Source organism: Apus apus, chromosome 1, assembly GCF_020740795.1.
Source record: "Apus apus isolate bApuApu2 chromosome 1, bApuApu2.pri.cur, whole genome shotgun sequence".
Classification (NCBI taxonomy): Eukaryota; Metazoa; Chordata; class Aves; order Apodiformes; family Apodidae; genus Apus; species Apus apus.
The window spans coordinates 20019007-20033348 of record NC_067282.1 but is presented as its reverse complement, the minus strand read 5'-3'; the positions used below and the strand labels follow the sequence as shown (position 1 = coordinate 20033348).

Sequence of the window (14342 nt, the reverse complement as noted above, 5' to 3'; positions counted from 1 at the left end):
AGAGATGATTACCAAAAGGATCTGCCACCCAGCAATGTATCCCAAATGGTTTTTACAGTTTCATACAGTAGCTGCAGACAGTACAGTAGTACATAGTGACAGTCACTCACATGGTGTTTCTCTTGGTTTATGTGGCTGTGCAGTAAGATGAAAGCCCATCTTGTTTCTGGCCTTCCTTACAAGCTGTTTTTTTTGGTCAGAAAATGTACGATTGTCAAGCCAAGATTTTTTTTGTGATTTGGGGAACTTAGGACAAGGTTTTCCTCAGGTGATTACAGACTCCCAGTCCCCTTGGGCCTGCCCATAGGTATCTCTGTGCTGCCAGAGCCTCCCTGGCACCTGGGAGCAGGGGCTGTAGGATAGGCTACCCACCCCTGTCATGGGTGGGTGGGCAGGCATGGAGGTGTTGGGTGGTAAAATCTCTGGTGGGGATGTGACAGTGTGTTGGCACCCATCTGGGGGTCTGACAGCAGCCCCTCTGACTGCCAGGGACTCACTGGAGCTCTCTCATCTGCCATGTGGAAAATGGCAGTGAGACCTCTTGAGATTTCCTCTGGGTAAAAACAGAAATAAATCATGGTTGCAGTGCTGTTTTTCTTGCACAAAAGGGAGAATTTCTCTGTTTTGTCGGCTGCTAAATGAGAAAATTACGAAGAAGAGTAAAAAGTATCTAATGGCGGAAAAGTGGTTTTCCTGAGAGCTCCACTGCCCTCCTTTTCTGCTGTTATTGTTATATTCGTGACAACAAAAGCAACTTCTCAGAGATTCCTCTTGCATTGTTTGGGTTTTTTTTTTTAATCATAAAAATGATGAAGCAAACAGCTGTTGCACCTTTGTTTTAGTTGCTGCAGATGGTGGGACTGAATCTTCGGCCTTAGTGGATGACAATGGCAGTGAGGAAGATTACAGTTACGAGGAGCTCTGCCAAGCCACCCCCAGGTACCTGCAGCCTGGAGGGGAACAGCTAGCGATTAATGAGGTAATGTCCTGGGCCTTGCATTGCTGTAATGACTGGGTGGGTGTTTTACACAGATTTGAGGTTTCATATTAATAAAAAGTGCAACGGCAGTAGCCAGAGTGGTGAAGAATCCAGCATCCATGGTGTCCTGTCTCTGGCAGAGCCCACAAGCAGATGCCAAGGGAAGAGCACAGTGACTAGTACTTTACTGGGAGTGTAACTTGTTAGTGTCTGTAACTGCTCTGGAATAGGGATCTCGTTGTTATCCTGTATAGGAATAATCATGGGCAGTCTAGTAAGATATTTTGATGTTTTAGTAATTTATGAACAGTTAATTGCTTATCTTTTTGTCCCTCACAATCTCATTTTCTTCCCATCTCAGCTGATAAGTGATGGCAGCATTGTCTATGCAGAAGCTCTCTGGGACCATGTGACTATGGATGATCAAGAGCTGGGCTTCAAAGCTGGAGATGTCATTAGAGTTCTAGAAGCTTCCAACAAAGACTGGTGGTGGGGAAGAAAAGAGGACAAAGAAGCCTGGTTTCCAGCTAGCTTTGTCAGAGTGAGTAATTCTCTTGCTTTTGCATCATTGTCACATGAGATTCCTAGCACAGTGCAATAGCAGTGGTCATGACACTACATTTAAATGAAGGGCCTGAACCTCAGCATCTTTGTATATCTGAACATCAGTGGTGTAACTCCTAATGACTTTGCAAGGTAAAAAACAATAGAGAATCACACCCCAAGATCCTTTAACTCCACTGATGCCTTTTACTTTGGCTTCTTTCTTTCCGTGGTCTTTTTGTAACCAAAGGAATTTCTCAAGCAGAAGTGAGGGCAGCAGAAAACTCAACCAGGAGCAGTCAGTGTATATAGAGAGAACACAGCAGTTTTCATGAGGGAGTGGGGAAAGCTGTGCTGCAGGGATTTCTTGGTAAAATATGCCTTAATTTATTACCACAACATTGTGTAGGGATCTGGCTCACAGTCTGAACTTCCCAGCCAGAACTCAGCCAAATTAATGACAGTATAACTCTCGAATGGTATAAAATTGAACTATGTTTTACAACTTAATTTAAAGTACTTTTTGAGAGCCTGTAATAAAGCTTGAGCCACAGTGTGTGAAGTACTACATAAAGTGCAGGTGATGGTTCCTGCATTTGCCCTTCCTAGATCTGTTGCCAACATGGGCAATCAGACAAAAGTTGAAAAAGGAGGTGCTGTTATTCACATGGTACAAGTGGGGAATTGGAGCAGAGGGAAGCTATTTTAAAGTGTTTGAGTTGTCTGCTTTTGTAATTTTTACCCATATGCTGGCTTGGCCAAAATAACACATAAACTATTAGTAAGGGTCAGAAATGAGCTTAAGTCTGAAAAATTCACAGGCAATACAACATGGTATCTCTCAGATACTGTGAGTAAAAAGCCATGTATTTTACCAGCCTAAAATGTCAACACTTTATTTGAATGTGCAGTGGGTACAATGAGATAAATCCTGTTGAGAAACACCCTCAAATAGGTAAGTGTGGAAACATTTCTGTAGCAAGTCCGCTCTTAACTGTAAGAAGTTTCTAACAGTTTTATAACATTTTGTAAAAATTTGCTGCTTTACTCTAGTTTGCTTTGTTTGTTCTGGCTGCAGCTGCGAGTTAATCAGGAAGAAGTGCCAGAAATCTGTAGTAGTATCCAGGATGAAGAACAAGATGCAGATATTAGCAAGCATCGTCAGAAAATAGCTGAAAACAAGGATCAGATGAGAACCAACGTTATACAGGAAATTATGAACACAGAACGAGTCTATATCAAGCATCTCAAGGACATCTGTGAGGTACATGCTTTAACCTGAGGGCCCTCTGCTATCTAATGTGAACAAAACATCCCATATAAGTTGAGAACTGGAGTGGTGTCTCATACAAAAATATTCCCAATTGAGGCTGTCAAGTCAGTCCCTTCTTGTGGCTTTTCTTTCTGCCAACTGTCACAGGGCACTGCTTCCTTTTTAAAAAAAACAGCATTCCACTTTTGACATGGAAAAAGTGTTTTGCTTCTCTGAACGCTATTTCCATAATAATACGAGAAGGAAGTCCAGTTTATTTAGTACTTTTTACCAGTTGGTTTAGATAGAAAACTTTCAGTAACTTTAATAAAATCGCACTTAAGGGACAAAAGTTTGTGAAAGTAATTTGCAAAGACAGTTTTTGCTGGGTGCTTAGAAGCTATGTACAATTCTTAAAGGTGTTTTAGAACCACCTTGCTTGTTTGAACCATAAAACGTGGGGTTTTTTTCTGAATTTGTTCAAAATTTTTTGGAGGCCTACTCTTGAACAAGAAGCTTCTTAATACTTTTCACTGAAGTTTGCCCCTTCTGACATGGGCTGTGATGCATTGGACCTATATTTGACTTGTATTTGTGGTTAGCATCTGGAAGGGTGCTAAGCAGCCTACCAAAATATTATTTGTACCCTTAGTTTGCTAGATCTTTCTCCATATTTGTCATGTTGTCATCCTTTAGTCCACCACTCATGGTTAGATTGTTCATGGATGACAAAAAAGACCAGACAGCAGTGGGTTTTTTAAATTATTATTTTTAGATCAGGCCTTTTCAATGTATTTTGAAGGAAAAAAAAAAAAAGGGAAAACAAAAAGAACTGCTAATTTAAAGACTTTGTGTCTAAGTTTTGTCATTTAGATTCACTATTTACTTAAGCTAGTAAGCTTTACTTTGTGCCTGAAAGATTAGGGAAGAATTTGTACATTCAGCTGTGTCGATGCTCTGATGGTTAGCTGAGTTCTGGTTCATATTTTACTGACCTAGTAATTCTTAGACTGATATTAGTAATTGATTTTCTGTAATACATATATTGTGTACCACTTTTTAAAAATCTTGCATGCCTCTTGAGGTTAGCACAAAAGTGCAAAACCACATTTTCCAAGTAGAGAAGTGATGCTCCATGCTCAACATGAGGGGTTGAGATGGTCTGCTTTCCTCAGGGTGAATCTGTAGGGTGGTGCAAGCAGGACCTAAAAATATGCTAAAGTAAGACAAAGCCAGAAAAGCCACTGCAGATAGTAATCCAAGTTTGCAAGCTCTGCACTAGAATGAATCACTGTGACTGGTGCAGTCAGGAAGCTGGAGTATATCCAGAAAAACATTTTACATTCAAGTAGTGTCTCTAGCCCACATTACAAGAGCTGCACAAGAATTAGTTTTCCTTGTTGGAGTTATCCTCCTAACAGTAGGAAATGTGGTAGCTGGCTTGCAGCAAAGCCATTGCACAGCTTTCAGAGCAGGTGGCTGTGAAGGAGACAGGAATATTCATAACAGTGCCAGCAATATTCGGGGTTGCTTCCTGGTAAACCTCACCGGAGCAATTGCAAGGCTTTTTACGGCTGCCTGCTCCCAAAGTGATTTGGGGGAAGCCTGCCTGAAAGCAGCCAAACAGAGGAGCCTGGCAGATAACCCCTAGCACACCAGTTAACCTCTAATCTCTACCCCGGCACTACAACTGGTACGGGAGTATGAGCACAGCTGCTATCCCTGGATAGTCAGGCCCTGCACTGCAGCCTCCTCGCCTCGCTCAGCTCTGTAGGAGAGGTACCTGAGGATGTGCCAGCTGTGTGTGGCAGCTCTGTTTCAGTCCCAAGAGGCCCCCAACTGCCCCTTTATGCTTCTTAGCTATGCAAATGCCAATGCCATCTAATGTCAGTTACTGATGGCAGAGGGCAATTTGTTCCTAGGGTGCTGTAATACTGAAGGACTCAGTTGTGTATTAAGACTGGATTCTATGACTGGATTTGAAGAAAGTGAACTGGACTGCTGCGATGTTCCTACAAGTAAAGAGGAAAAAACAGGAAAAGTTATTTTATTTTTTACCTCCTGCCCATACCATGTGGATTTTACCAAACAGCAGCATTCTGAATGTGTTATCATATGTTCTTCATTTTGATTCTTTACCTTAAACTGTGCCCCACTTACCTACTGGTTAAGGAACCAGTAGAATCAAAGAATGTGTGGGGTTAGAAGGGACCTTTAAAGGTCATATAGCCCAGCTCCCCCTGCAGTGCACAGGGACCTTTTTGACAAATCAGGCTGCTCAGATTCTTGTCAAGACTGACCTTGAATGCCTCCAGGGATGGAGCCTCCACCACCTCTCTGGGCAACCTGCTCCAGTGCTTCACCATCCTCATAGTAAAGAACTTCTTCCTGATGTCAAATCTAAACCTACCCTGCTCTAATTAAAGGCCATTGCCCCTTGTCCTATCACTGCATGCCCTGGTAAACATTCCCTCCCCAGCTTTCCTTTAGGCCCACTTCAGATACTGGAGGGTCACCATAAGGTCTCCGTAGAGCCTTCTCTTCTCCTGGCTGAACAAACTCAACTCTCTGAGCCTATGTTCATAGGAGAGGTGCTCCAGCCCTTGGGTCATCTTTGTGGCTTTCCTCTGGACTCATTCCAACAGCTCCATATCCCTCTTGTGTTGAGGGCTCCAGAACTGGACACAGTACTCCAGGTAGGGTCTCACAGGAGCATAGTAGAGGGAGAGGTACTTTAGTGCTTTAGCCCTGGTAGAAATTGTCTTTATATTAATTGTTTTAGGGTTTGTTTTTATCCACATAGGGAAGAACTGTTATGTCACAGAGAAATTGTTACAAAAAGCATGGCAACTTAAGTACTAGCATGCACGGGGCTTTACACCAGGCTCACCTCCAGCTTGGCACGTAGTCGAACAAGGAGATGCAGATGGGCTTTACCAGCTCTGTGGGTTTCTGGTTCCCTGATTCATTTACAGTACTGGACGGCAAGAATCAGTATGGAAGCATTTCAGATGCAAATCTGAAATTGCATTTGTGTGTTTGTGTATGGCTGGGAAGCCACTCACCTGCCATAGATCACAGGGGTTTTGCCAGCTCGAATGGGCTTGTTCGGGGTAGAACCTGTTTTCACAGGTTTTTGTTGGTTTTTTTCATTTGCAGGGTTATATTCGGCAGTGTCGCAAACACACAGGAATGTTTACCACAGCTCAGTTAAGCACCATTTTTGGAAATATTGAAGATATTTACAAGTTCCAAAGGAAGTTTCTGAAGGATCTTGAGAAACAGTACAACAAAGAGGAACCTCATCTAAGTGAAATAGGGTCATGTTTTCTTCAACATGTACGTTGCGAAAGTTGATTTATTTTATGAAACAAACAAAACATGATTAAAAAATGCTAAGTTGCTATCTTAAAAGGAGATTTTAATAACCAGTGCTTATCGAATACTTAACTATGTATAGATAGCATTTTAGTGTGTAAGATAATTTACAATTAAAGAATTATTTAAATGTTTTAGATTTCTCGTCATCTTCCGCAAGATGTAGCTTTATACACAACTTTACATTTCCTTTTCAAAACTGTAATGATAGCTGATAATCTGGTCTATTTGCAGTGATTTGGATGCAAAAACTTCCTAAAAAAAATAATCTAAGAAGGTGGTGGGGAGAGAGGCTGTGAGTTCATGATGGACACTTGCTAAGCCTATAGCAGCCTTCCCCAAATGAAAGTACTTCCTAAAGTGGGTTTGATTATTCTGACTCAATGGGGCCCTTTATTTCTGTGTTCTTACAAAAAAGATACATACTTCTGACAGTTACAAAGTAGGTTTCTGCATAGTTTCAAGGCTGATCAGCCTGGAAACAATATAGGAAATTGATTAATTAATCTAATTAGATATAATAGATGTTACAAAAACACCTTTCCTCCTTTATAGACAAATATTTTAGTTAATGTTTTGACTTTTTTTTTTTTTTAATAGCAAGAAGGCTTTGCTATTTATTCAGAGTATTGTAACAATCATCCCAGTGCCTGCATTGAACTTTCCAAACTGATGAAACAGGGCAAATACCGTCACTTCTTTGAGGCCTGTCGCTTGCTTCAGCAGATGATTGACATTGCCATTGATGGTTTTCTTCTCACGCCTGTACAGAAAATCTGCAAATACCCCCTGCAGCTTGCAGAATTGCTCAAATATACCACTCAGGAGCACAGGTGAGAGAATGAAAAGAAACAATCTTCTAATAGTAATAACACCTAATTATTCAAGCTTTCTGGGTGACATGGCACTGAAGCTTTGGAGATCAGGAGCAAAACTCCCATTGACCATTATAGACAGGAGCTCCTTACTAGATGGGCACCTTGAAACCATCAGAGATATTAACAAAAACAGCATCTGAAAACGCAGCACAAGGGACTGACAGGATGCAAGACAGAATGAGGAATGAGTGAAAGAGGATGAAGGAAAGGGAGAAAGTGCTGAAGTAGGATGCAGGGATAGCCAATATGTCAAAGAAATGAGGGAGAAGGAAATCCACCAAAGAAAAGGGGAAGCTGCATAAATGTTATGGATGCAAGAAAAGTTAAAGAAGGAATAGAAAAAAAACCACAATCTGAACAAGTTTAGAGGTAATGTTTTTTATAAATGTATTAGTAATAAACATTGCCTTTGTTTGCAGTGAAGTCCAGATATTAGATACTCACCTGGAACAAGTAAGGAATAAAGTTGCAGGTTATTAGCTTTTCTAGTATACCCCTGAGCTTATTAAATCTTTGACTAAATTAAGATTTTTATCTTCAAATATCTGGGTTTTTACCTTGTACAACTGCAAGAAAAATGTTCCATTGTGACCTCTGTGCTCAAGGTCCAAGTGCAGCCTGAGGCAATGCTTCCTTGGCTGAAGTCTGTCTGCACTTCTTTAACCCTGAGAAAACTCCCCTTGGAGACCATAGGATGTTTGCCAGAAACAAAATATAGGGGATGTGAAGTACAGACATCCAGGTGTGACATGCCTCCATTCAGTTCCATGGCTACCTGGGAAGTCCTGCAGTAACAGTTACTAACATGGGTATCTCTTTCACTGCTGCTAATTTTAGCAGGATTGTTCTGTGAGCTATTGAAGTGAGAGTGAGATCTTGCCACCTCCCACCCACAGTACCTGCTTTCGTTTGCTGTGGCTCAGCATCCAGAGATGCCTACAAACACAGACAGGTGCCCAGTGTACCAAGATGCTTTCAAGCAGGCAGGCCTACATGCACATGAAGCCTTGGAAAAGCTCCAGCCAACTGGGTTTTTTGGTTGTCATAAAAAATTTTGACGATCTCATGTGCAAAGCCTGCTGTGAAGGCCACAGGTTATGCAGCAGGTGTGGCATAACAATCACACCAACAGAGACAGAAGGAACTGAGATAGGCAAGGGCAAGAGTAGCAGGGTGGATATCTTGCTGTCACCCTGTGGGACATCTCCCTGGCCTTAGTGGGATCCTGTTATTGTTAATCTCAATTATCGTCTACAGTGTGGCAGAAAAAAATTTCCATATATAAAAATAGAGGAGAGTAATGGGCAGATTTAGAAGGGAAGTGCATCCAGCAGCAGATTAAAATAGGAGCTGAGACAGAAGCAGGTAAAAGGGACAGTGAGGTTGACCCCTTTGCAGGGTTTATTTCTGGCTCATGCTGTCTTCTGCCTCTAGCTCCCTTTTCTGCAAGAGGACTTCTGGGACTCTGAGGCAAGAAGTATGTCTCTGTCCTTCTGTCTTCTCAGAGACTCCATTTGAGGAATGTGAAGGAATGATGGAAGTTGTTCAAAGGGGAATGAAAGCCTTCCTACAGCTGGGGAGATTCATAAGCATGTGGGGAGCTCAGGGAAAGAAGGAGGGAAGCAGAACAATGGAAGAAAGATAGGAGGCTTGCATTTGACCTGGAGCAGGCAGGGGAAGGTGACCATCTTGGCTCTCACACACTTGTTCCATGAAAATAGGCCACTTTGTCAGCATGGTCTCCCTAATTCCTCTCTTCTGTGCCCATGTTCTTGGGTCCCTTGCTCACCCGGTGTGAGGTTGCTTCTGATACTTTTTCTGCCCACATAAGAGTTCTCCATTTGTATTAATTGACCCAGCCATAGAAAACAAGAAGGAGAAAACAAAGTTGTTAAACACGATTAAAAGAATGCCCTTCTCACTAAAATCCCAGTAAAATCTCGCTGAAAAACAGGTTGCTTTGGTGAAATGGAGGTATCACTGAGGTTAATGGGAGCTCTACCCTTGTTTTCAGCAGAGACAGTATTGCAATTCATGAATCTACTTCCTCTGCCTCCTGCCACCAGGTTAATAATTTGCTCCTGGACGAAGCCTAGCAGTGCAGGCTAATATGTGAGGTCAGGATAGCCAAGAATCAGGTTTCTCTTATTTAAGTACCCTGAGTAGAGGGATATATGGGTAATGCAGGCTAATACTTCAGGCACTGTGTCAGTTTGTGATTGCATCATATCCATTGGATATGTGATCTTTGAAACCTGCCTACATTTCACAGTGATTATAACAACATAAAAGCTGCATACGAGGCTATGAAGAATGTAGCATGTCTGATCAATGAGCGAAAACGAAGATTAGAAAGCATAGACAAGATTGCACGTTGGCAAGTCTCTATTGTAGACTGGGAGGTAAGTGCCAGCCCGCCCCTTTCCTGAGCAAAGGTACTGTGTACAGAACTGCATGTCTTTCTGCATAGTAGTTTATGGTGTCTGCTTTTCAAATGGTCATTGCTCTGTTAAAAGTCCAGTTGCTTCATTTGCAGTGATTCTTGTTACTGATTACCTTGCTCATAAATCAGGAAGAGCTGCCTGTATTAACAAGGGCACTTGTCTTTGAGATGAAATTGCATTGAGATGAAAAAATTGTTTTTTTCAAAATGCTGGACCTGTAGAATCTTCTTTGGATCTTGGGTAGTTTTGTCAGAACTTGAACCTGCCTCACTGACATTAATGAGGTTCCTCCTGATTTATGCAGAAATACAGTAGAGCAGAATCACAGTCATAGAGTTTGCCTGTATGAGATTATCTACATTCTATGACACTCTCAAATCTAATAATAAAAATAAAGGAAAATGGACTTAAATCTTGATTATGAGACTGATGAGGCACACAGCAAGATCTTAGCATGTTTTTTTACTTACTACATATATGTATCTTCTTAGGGACCAGATGTGTTAGCCAGAAGCTCAGAACTGATCCACTCAGGAGAACTGACCAAAATATCAAAGCAAGGCAAAAGCCAGCAGAGGACATTCTTCCTTTTTGACCATCAACTTGTATTCTGTAAGAAGGACTTACTGAGAAGGGACATCTTGTATTACAAAGATCGTATTGACATGGATGAGATGGAAATTGTGGACACTGAAGATGGCAGAGACAAAGACTTTAACATTAATGTCAAGAATGCTTTTAAAATAATAAATAGAGCAACAGAAGAGATTCATTTGTTCTGTGCAAAAAAACAGGAGGATAAAAAAAGATGGATGGAAGCGTGTGAAAGTGAAAGGAGAAGAGTTCAGGAAGACAAGGAAATGGGTAAGTAGATGGATTTCCTCTCTAAATGGGGGTAAAAACAATGGGCCTTTACATTTCTTTATGCTTTGTGCAGATGCGCACTCTCTCTTCTGGGACTGGTGTCTCTTTCTCACCCGGCATGACCTTAAGCTGTGTAAGTGAAGCCTATTCAGGTGTGTTTGCTCTGTTGCTGTGGGCCAAAGGTCCAGGGCAGTCAGCTGTGACATCCGTGTCACAGCATAACCCATGGAAATGTGGTGCATTATGGAGCAGAATGAGATATGAGATATGACAAGATGCACTTCGCAGAGACCAATAATAAAAATCCATACTAAATTCCAGCACTTCTGTATGAATCATGAGCCCAGAACATCTATTCTTAAGGACACTTTTATTGTAAAGCCCAGCAGCAGTAATTCAAGATTTTTACTCTTGGTGTCATATAATGGCACCTCCTGTGTCCAGTAGATCTGTGCAATTGCATAGTATTGTTAGTTACAGACCAAATGATAGCACCACTGGGCAGTTTACAGAAAAAAGGAAGGACCTTGCAAATCCAGGATCAGCTTTAGACCCCCAGCCTGTGGAACACTCTAAGGACAGTGCCTTCTGTGTGAGCATAACTTTGGTGCCATTATTTTTTTTTTTAATTTTTTTCAGTTTCCTGCTTCCTTTAGGATCAGTGACAAAAGTTCCAGCAAAATTTAATTGGCAAAACATGCAGAAAGAAGGCAGCAAACTAATAAGAAAAAGAAAACTTTTTAATATTCCTAAGGAAGTAATGGAAATATTAGTGCATCTGTGTGTGTTGACTGCATGAGAACTCCTTTTTATAACACACTTCAGGCTTATTCTTTGGATGACAGCAGGTTAATAGTGGAAGTGCAGTGAAATGAATGATGTAACTCAGAAATTATTAAAATTGAAACAAGATGCCAAATCTCATATTCCATGTTCACACAAAATGTCTGATCAGAGGGATAGGAAGACAGGAATAATGACCCTTAGATTATAAGTGTAAACCTTTTGATCTTGGTGGCTTTCTTTTGCATGAAATACATGGAAATATGATATAATTGTGGAAATGTGACAAAAATAAGGCCTCCTCCATATATATTGTAGGTAGTCTGTGGGCTGAAGAAAATACTTTTAAGTTTTCCAATTCATACCCTAAAACCAGTTTTAACTCTTCTTTGCACCAACTGTTGCAGTTAACCCAGATCGCCTCAAGACCACAGTAAACAATGAAGCAGCCACAGCTAAACTTTGCTCAAACTTTCCAAACTTTTCAAAAGCAATTTTTCTCCATGCAGAACATAATGGAGTGACATTATGTCCTTTGGGGCACAACAGTGATGGCTTTCATGAGTTGCCCTGTATACAGCTTGTTCAAGTCACCTTGTGCTCATGGGGCTGGGTAGTGGCTGCCTTTTCTAATTCACCTAACAGAACTCTATTTTAAAATAAAGTGGATATTGCAAAGGATGAAGGTGATCAGAAGGTACTAAAGCAGTGCAGAGGATCTGATGATGAGTGTCCAAACAGTCCCTCTTACAACAAAATTACAGAAAGCCTCCACTCCAGCATACAGGGAAAACAGTAGTACAGTGATACGGAAGGACAGTATGGAATAAATCACAGCTTCTTCACTTTTGTGAGCAGGACTGAGCAGAGGGAGATAAAATGTGAACATCTATTTTCATCCTTTCTGAGGAGCATTCTTGAGCTCTTCTGTATGTACACCTCCTCTTGCAGTGATTGCTTTATGGAGCACCAAGAGAGTATGCTGAGCAGGATAACTGCTGTATGTCAGGATGCTTCTGAGGTTCACACTAGTGCTTGTGCTGAGCAGCAGCAGGTCTGTCAAGTGCAGGCAGTGGGGTTTCACCATTCCTTGTAGGTGACACAGCTCCGGAAATCTCCAAGGAAATTTCAAAGATGTAGCAGCTACAGCCCTAAATGTCCTTATTTATTCTACTGGGACCTTTCATGAAAATCAACATGGGACATTCAGAAGGGTAACCATTCAACAGTGGTGTCAGTGGCAGTGACAGAAATGAGATTTGCCATAGTAGCAACAAACTAATCCCTTTTTGAGGCTGGGTCACAAATTCCCATGGTGCTGAGCACAAGGATTGCACAGGGGGGTCCATCCTGCTTGCTACTCTTCAGGTACTGTGCAATACAGTGAAGAAGAGTCAGTGTAACGAGAAACTATTTTTGATAACAGCACATAGAGATCTTTCTGCAGACTTAACATCCAGCCTCTGGAAACTTGCTTTTCAAGTGTCACCACTCGTTATTCTGATGTACCTGTCCTGGCACAGGTATCATGAACCAGAGGGAAGACAGTTCAGTTGTAGTTGCTAATGTCCATCTGGTTTTGTGAGTCATGGTGGCTTGGATGTTTGCTCCATTACACAGAAGACTGCTTCTTTTCTAAAATTTCTTTTTTTGGCATAATTGAACATTTCCTTTAGCCAAAACCAGTGGAAAGGTGCCAGTATTCTCAGCCTCGGGTTTAAATTTATCTTGTTGATTTTGTAAGCTTTCTTGCTGGGCTTCTCACAAAGCCTCTAATCTAACCACTCAGGGAACAAATACATACCCTTGTCTTCAGAACTGCAAATAGCATTTTACTGCTATTTTCAAAGACACTTTGGTGCAAGTCACCGTCTCCCAAACCATATCTAGCTTTTCTTAGCTTTTATGAATATATGGGAAGAAAAGGCCACAGCCAGAAAATCCTTCTCCAAACCACTAATAGTAACCCTAAGTAAACGGTCTGATCTCTTTTGATGTATTTGCTTTCATTTTTTAAAATCTGTTTCCTTCTTTCTATAAAGAAAAGAACAACCCTACAGAATAAAATAAACTTTTGCTACCCCAGAATGATGGTGAACTGTGATTGTATTTTAACTTAATAGGCTAATTTGTAATAACTTGTTCATAAATTCAGGCTAAAAATTAAAGGGAATTTTAAAAGTATAATGAAGAGTGGGAATATGCAAAATGGAACAAAACCAAATGCTTCATTCTGACTCTGAATTGCAACTTCTGTGTTCTTTATGTGCATATGAGTAAAATGAGTGACAGCATGTGACCTGTGTTGTCTCCTTGAGCAAATGTAACATATAAGCCTGTCTCAGCTGTCTTGTACACAGGGACAGGAAATTAGAGTGCCCATACATGGGCTCCAGACCAGTCACTAGTGTCACCTTTTATAGCAGATGTCTGGCCTCTCTGTACTCAGCACAGATCAGTCACATGACAGTAAATAGCACAGGGTTGACCACATACTATAGCATCATGTAAATCATACAAGAGTGCAGACGAGTACACGAGGAACTGGAGTGAGGGATCCACCCCAGTCTGATGCAGCCACAACCACATCACAGCGTGCTTTGGTATCTGGCAGAGTTTGTGATACTGTCTTCTCTGAGTGGAGGGAAATACACCCAAACTTGTACTGCTTCAGTAGCAGTGACTTCAGTTTGTTACCCCAAGTTAGCTCATAGTGCATGAAAAAGAAACAGATTCTGCATTTGTGATCTACTGCTTGGTGACATGAGGCTTTCAGAAGTGTTTACAATTATTTTAATCTCTTGTTGTCTGAACTTGGCTATAAAAGGAACATTTTGTGTGGTTGGTTCTCCAGTGATTGCCATTTGCAGGAACTGGAAAGCAGCTTTCCCCAGTAATCTACAGGCAAATTAATGTTCCTGTTGTCATCCCAGTGAAAAGCTATCTTTACATTTATATGAAAAGTAAAACATACATCTAAAACTTCAGGTATATTACTATTAAGATTTACTAAAAATTGTTTATAGTTTACTTATTTGTTTCAATTTTACATAATCAACTATTAGATACAGTATCTTTATACCAATGCCCTAATTTACCTTTTGACACAGGAATGGAAATCTCAGAAAACCAGAAGAAGCAAGCCATGCAAAATGCCCGTAAGTCAAGGCATGGAAAAATGAAAGGTGAGTGGTCAGAGTTGCTTTGCATTCCTAGTGTTA

General features: G+C 41.1%; 1 protein-coding gene across 6 annotated transcripts in view; it reads left to right on the top strand.

Annotated features, from left to right (window-relative positions):
• Positions 1–14342, top strand: part of SPATA13 (spermatogenesis associated 13) — a 157732-nt gene that overhangs the window by 138053 nt on the left and 5337 nt on the right. For all 6 annotated transcript variants that reach the window (XM_051613049.1, XM_051613039.1, XM_051613019.1 and 3 more), the window contains 8 exons: positions 843–979; positions 1341–1520; positions 2601–2786; positions 5934–6113; positions 6753–6985; positions 9303–9432; positions 9966–10338; positions 14232–14306. In XM_051613049.1, the coding sequence (XP_051469009.1) occupies positions 843–979; positions 1341–1520; positions 2601–2786; positions 5934–6113; positions 6753–6985; positions 9303–9432; positions 9966–10338; positions 14232–14306 (1494 nt within the window). The remainder of the gene's footprint in view (positions 1–842; positions 980–1340; positions 1521–2600; positions 2787–5933; positions 6114–6752; positions 6986–9302; positions 9433–9965; positions 10339–14231; positions 14307–14342) is intronic.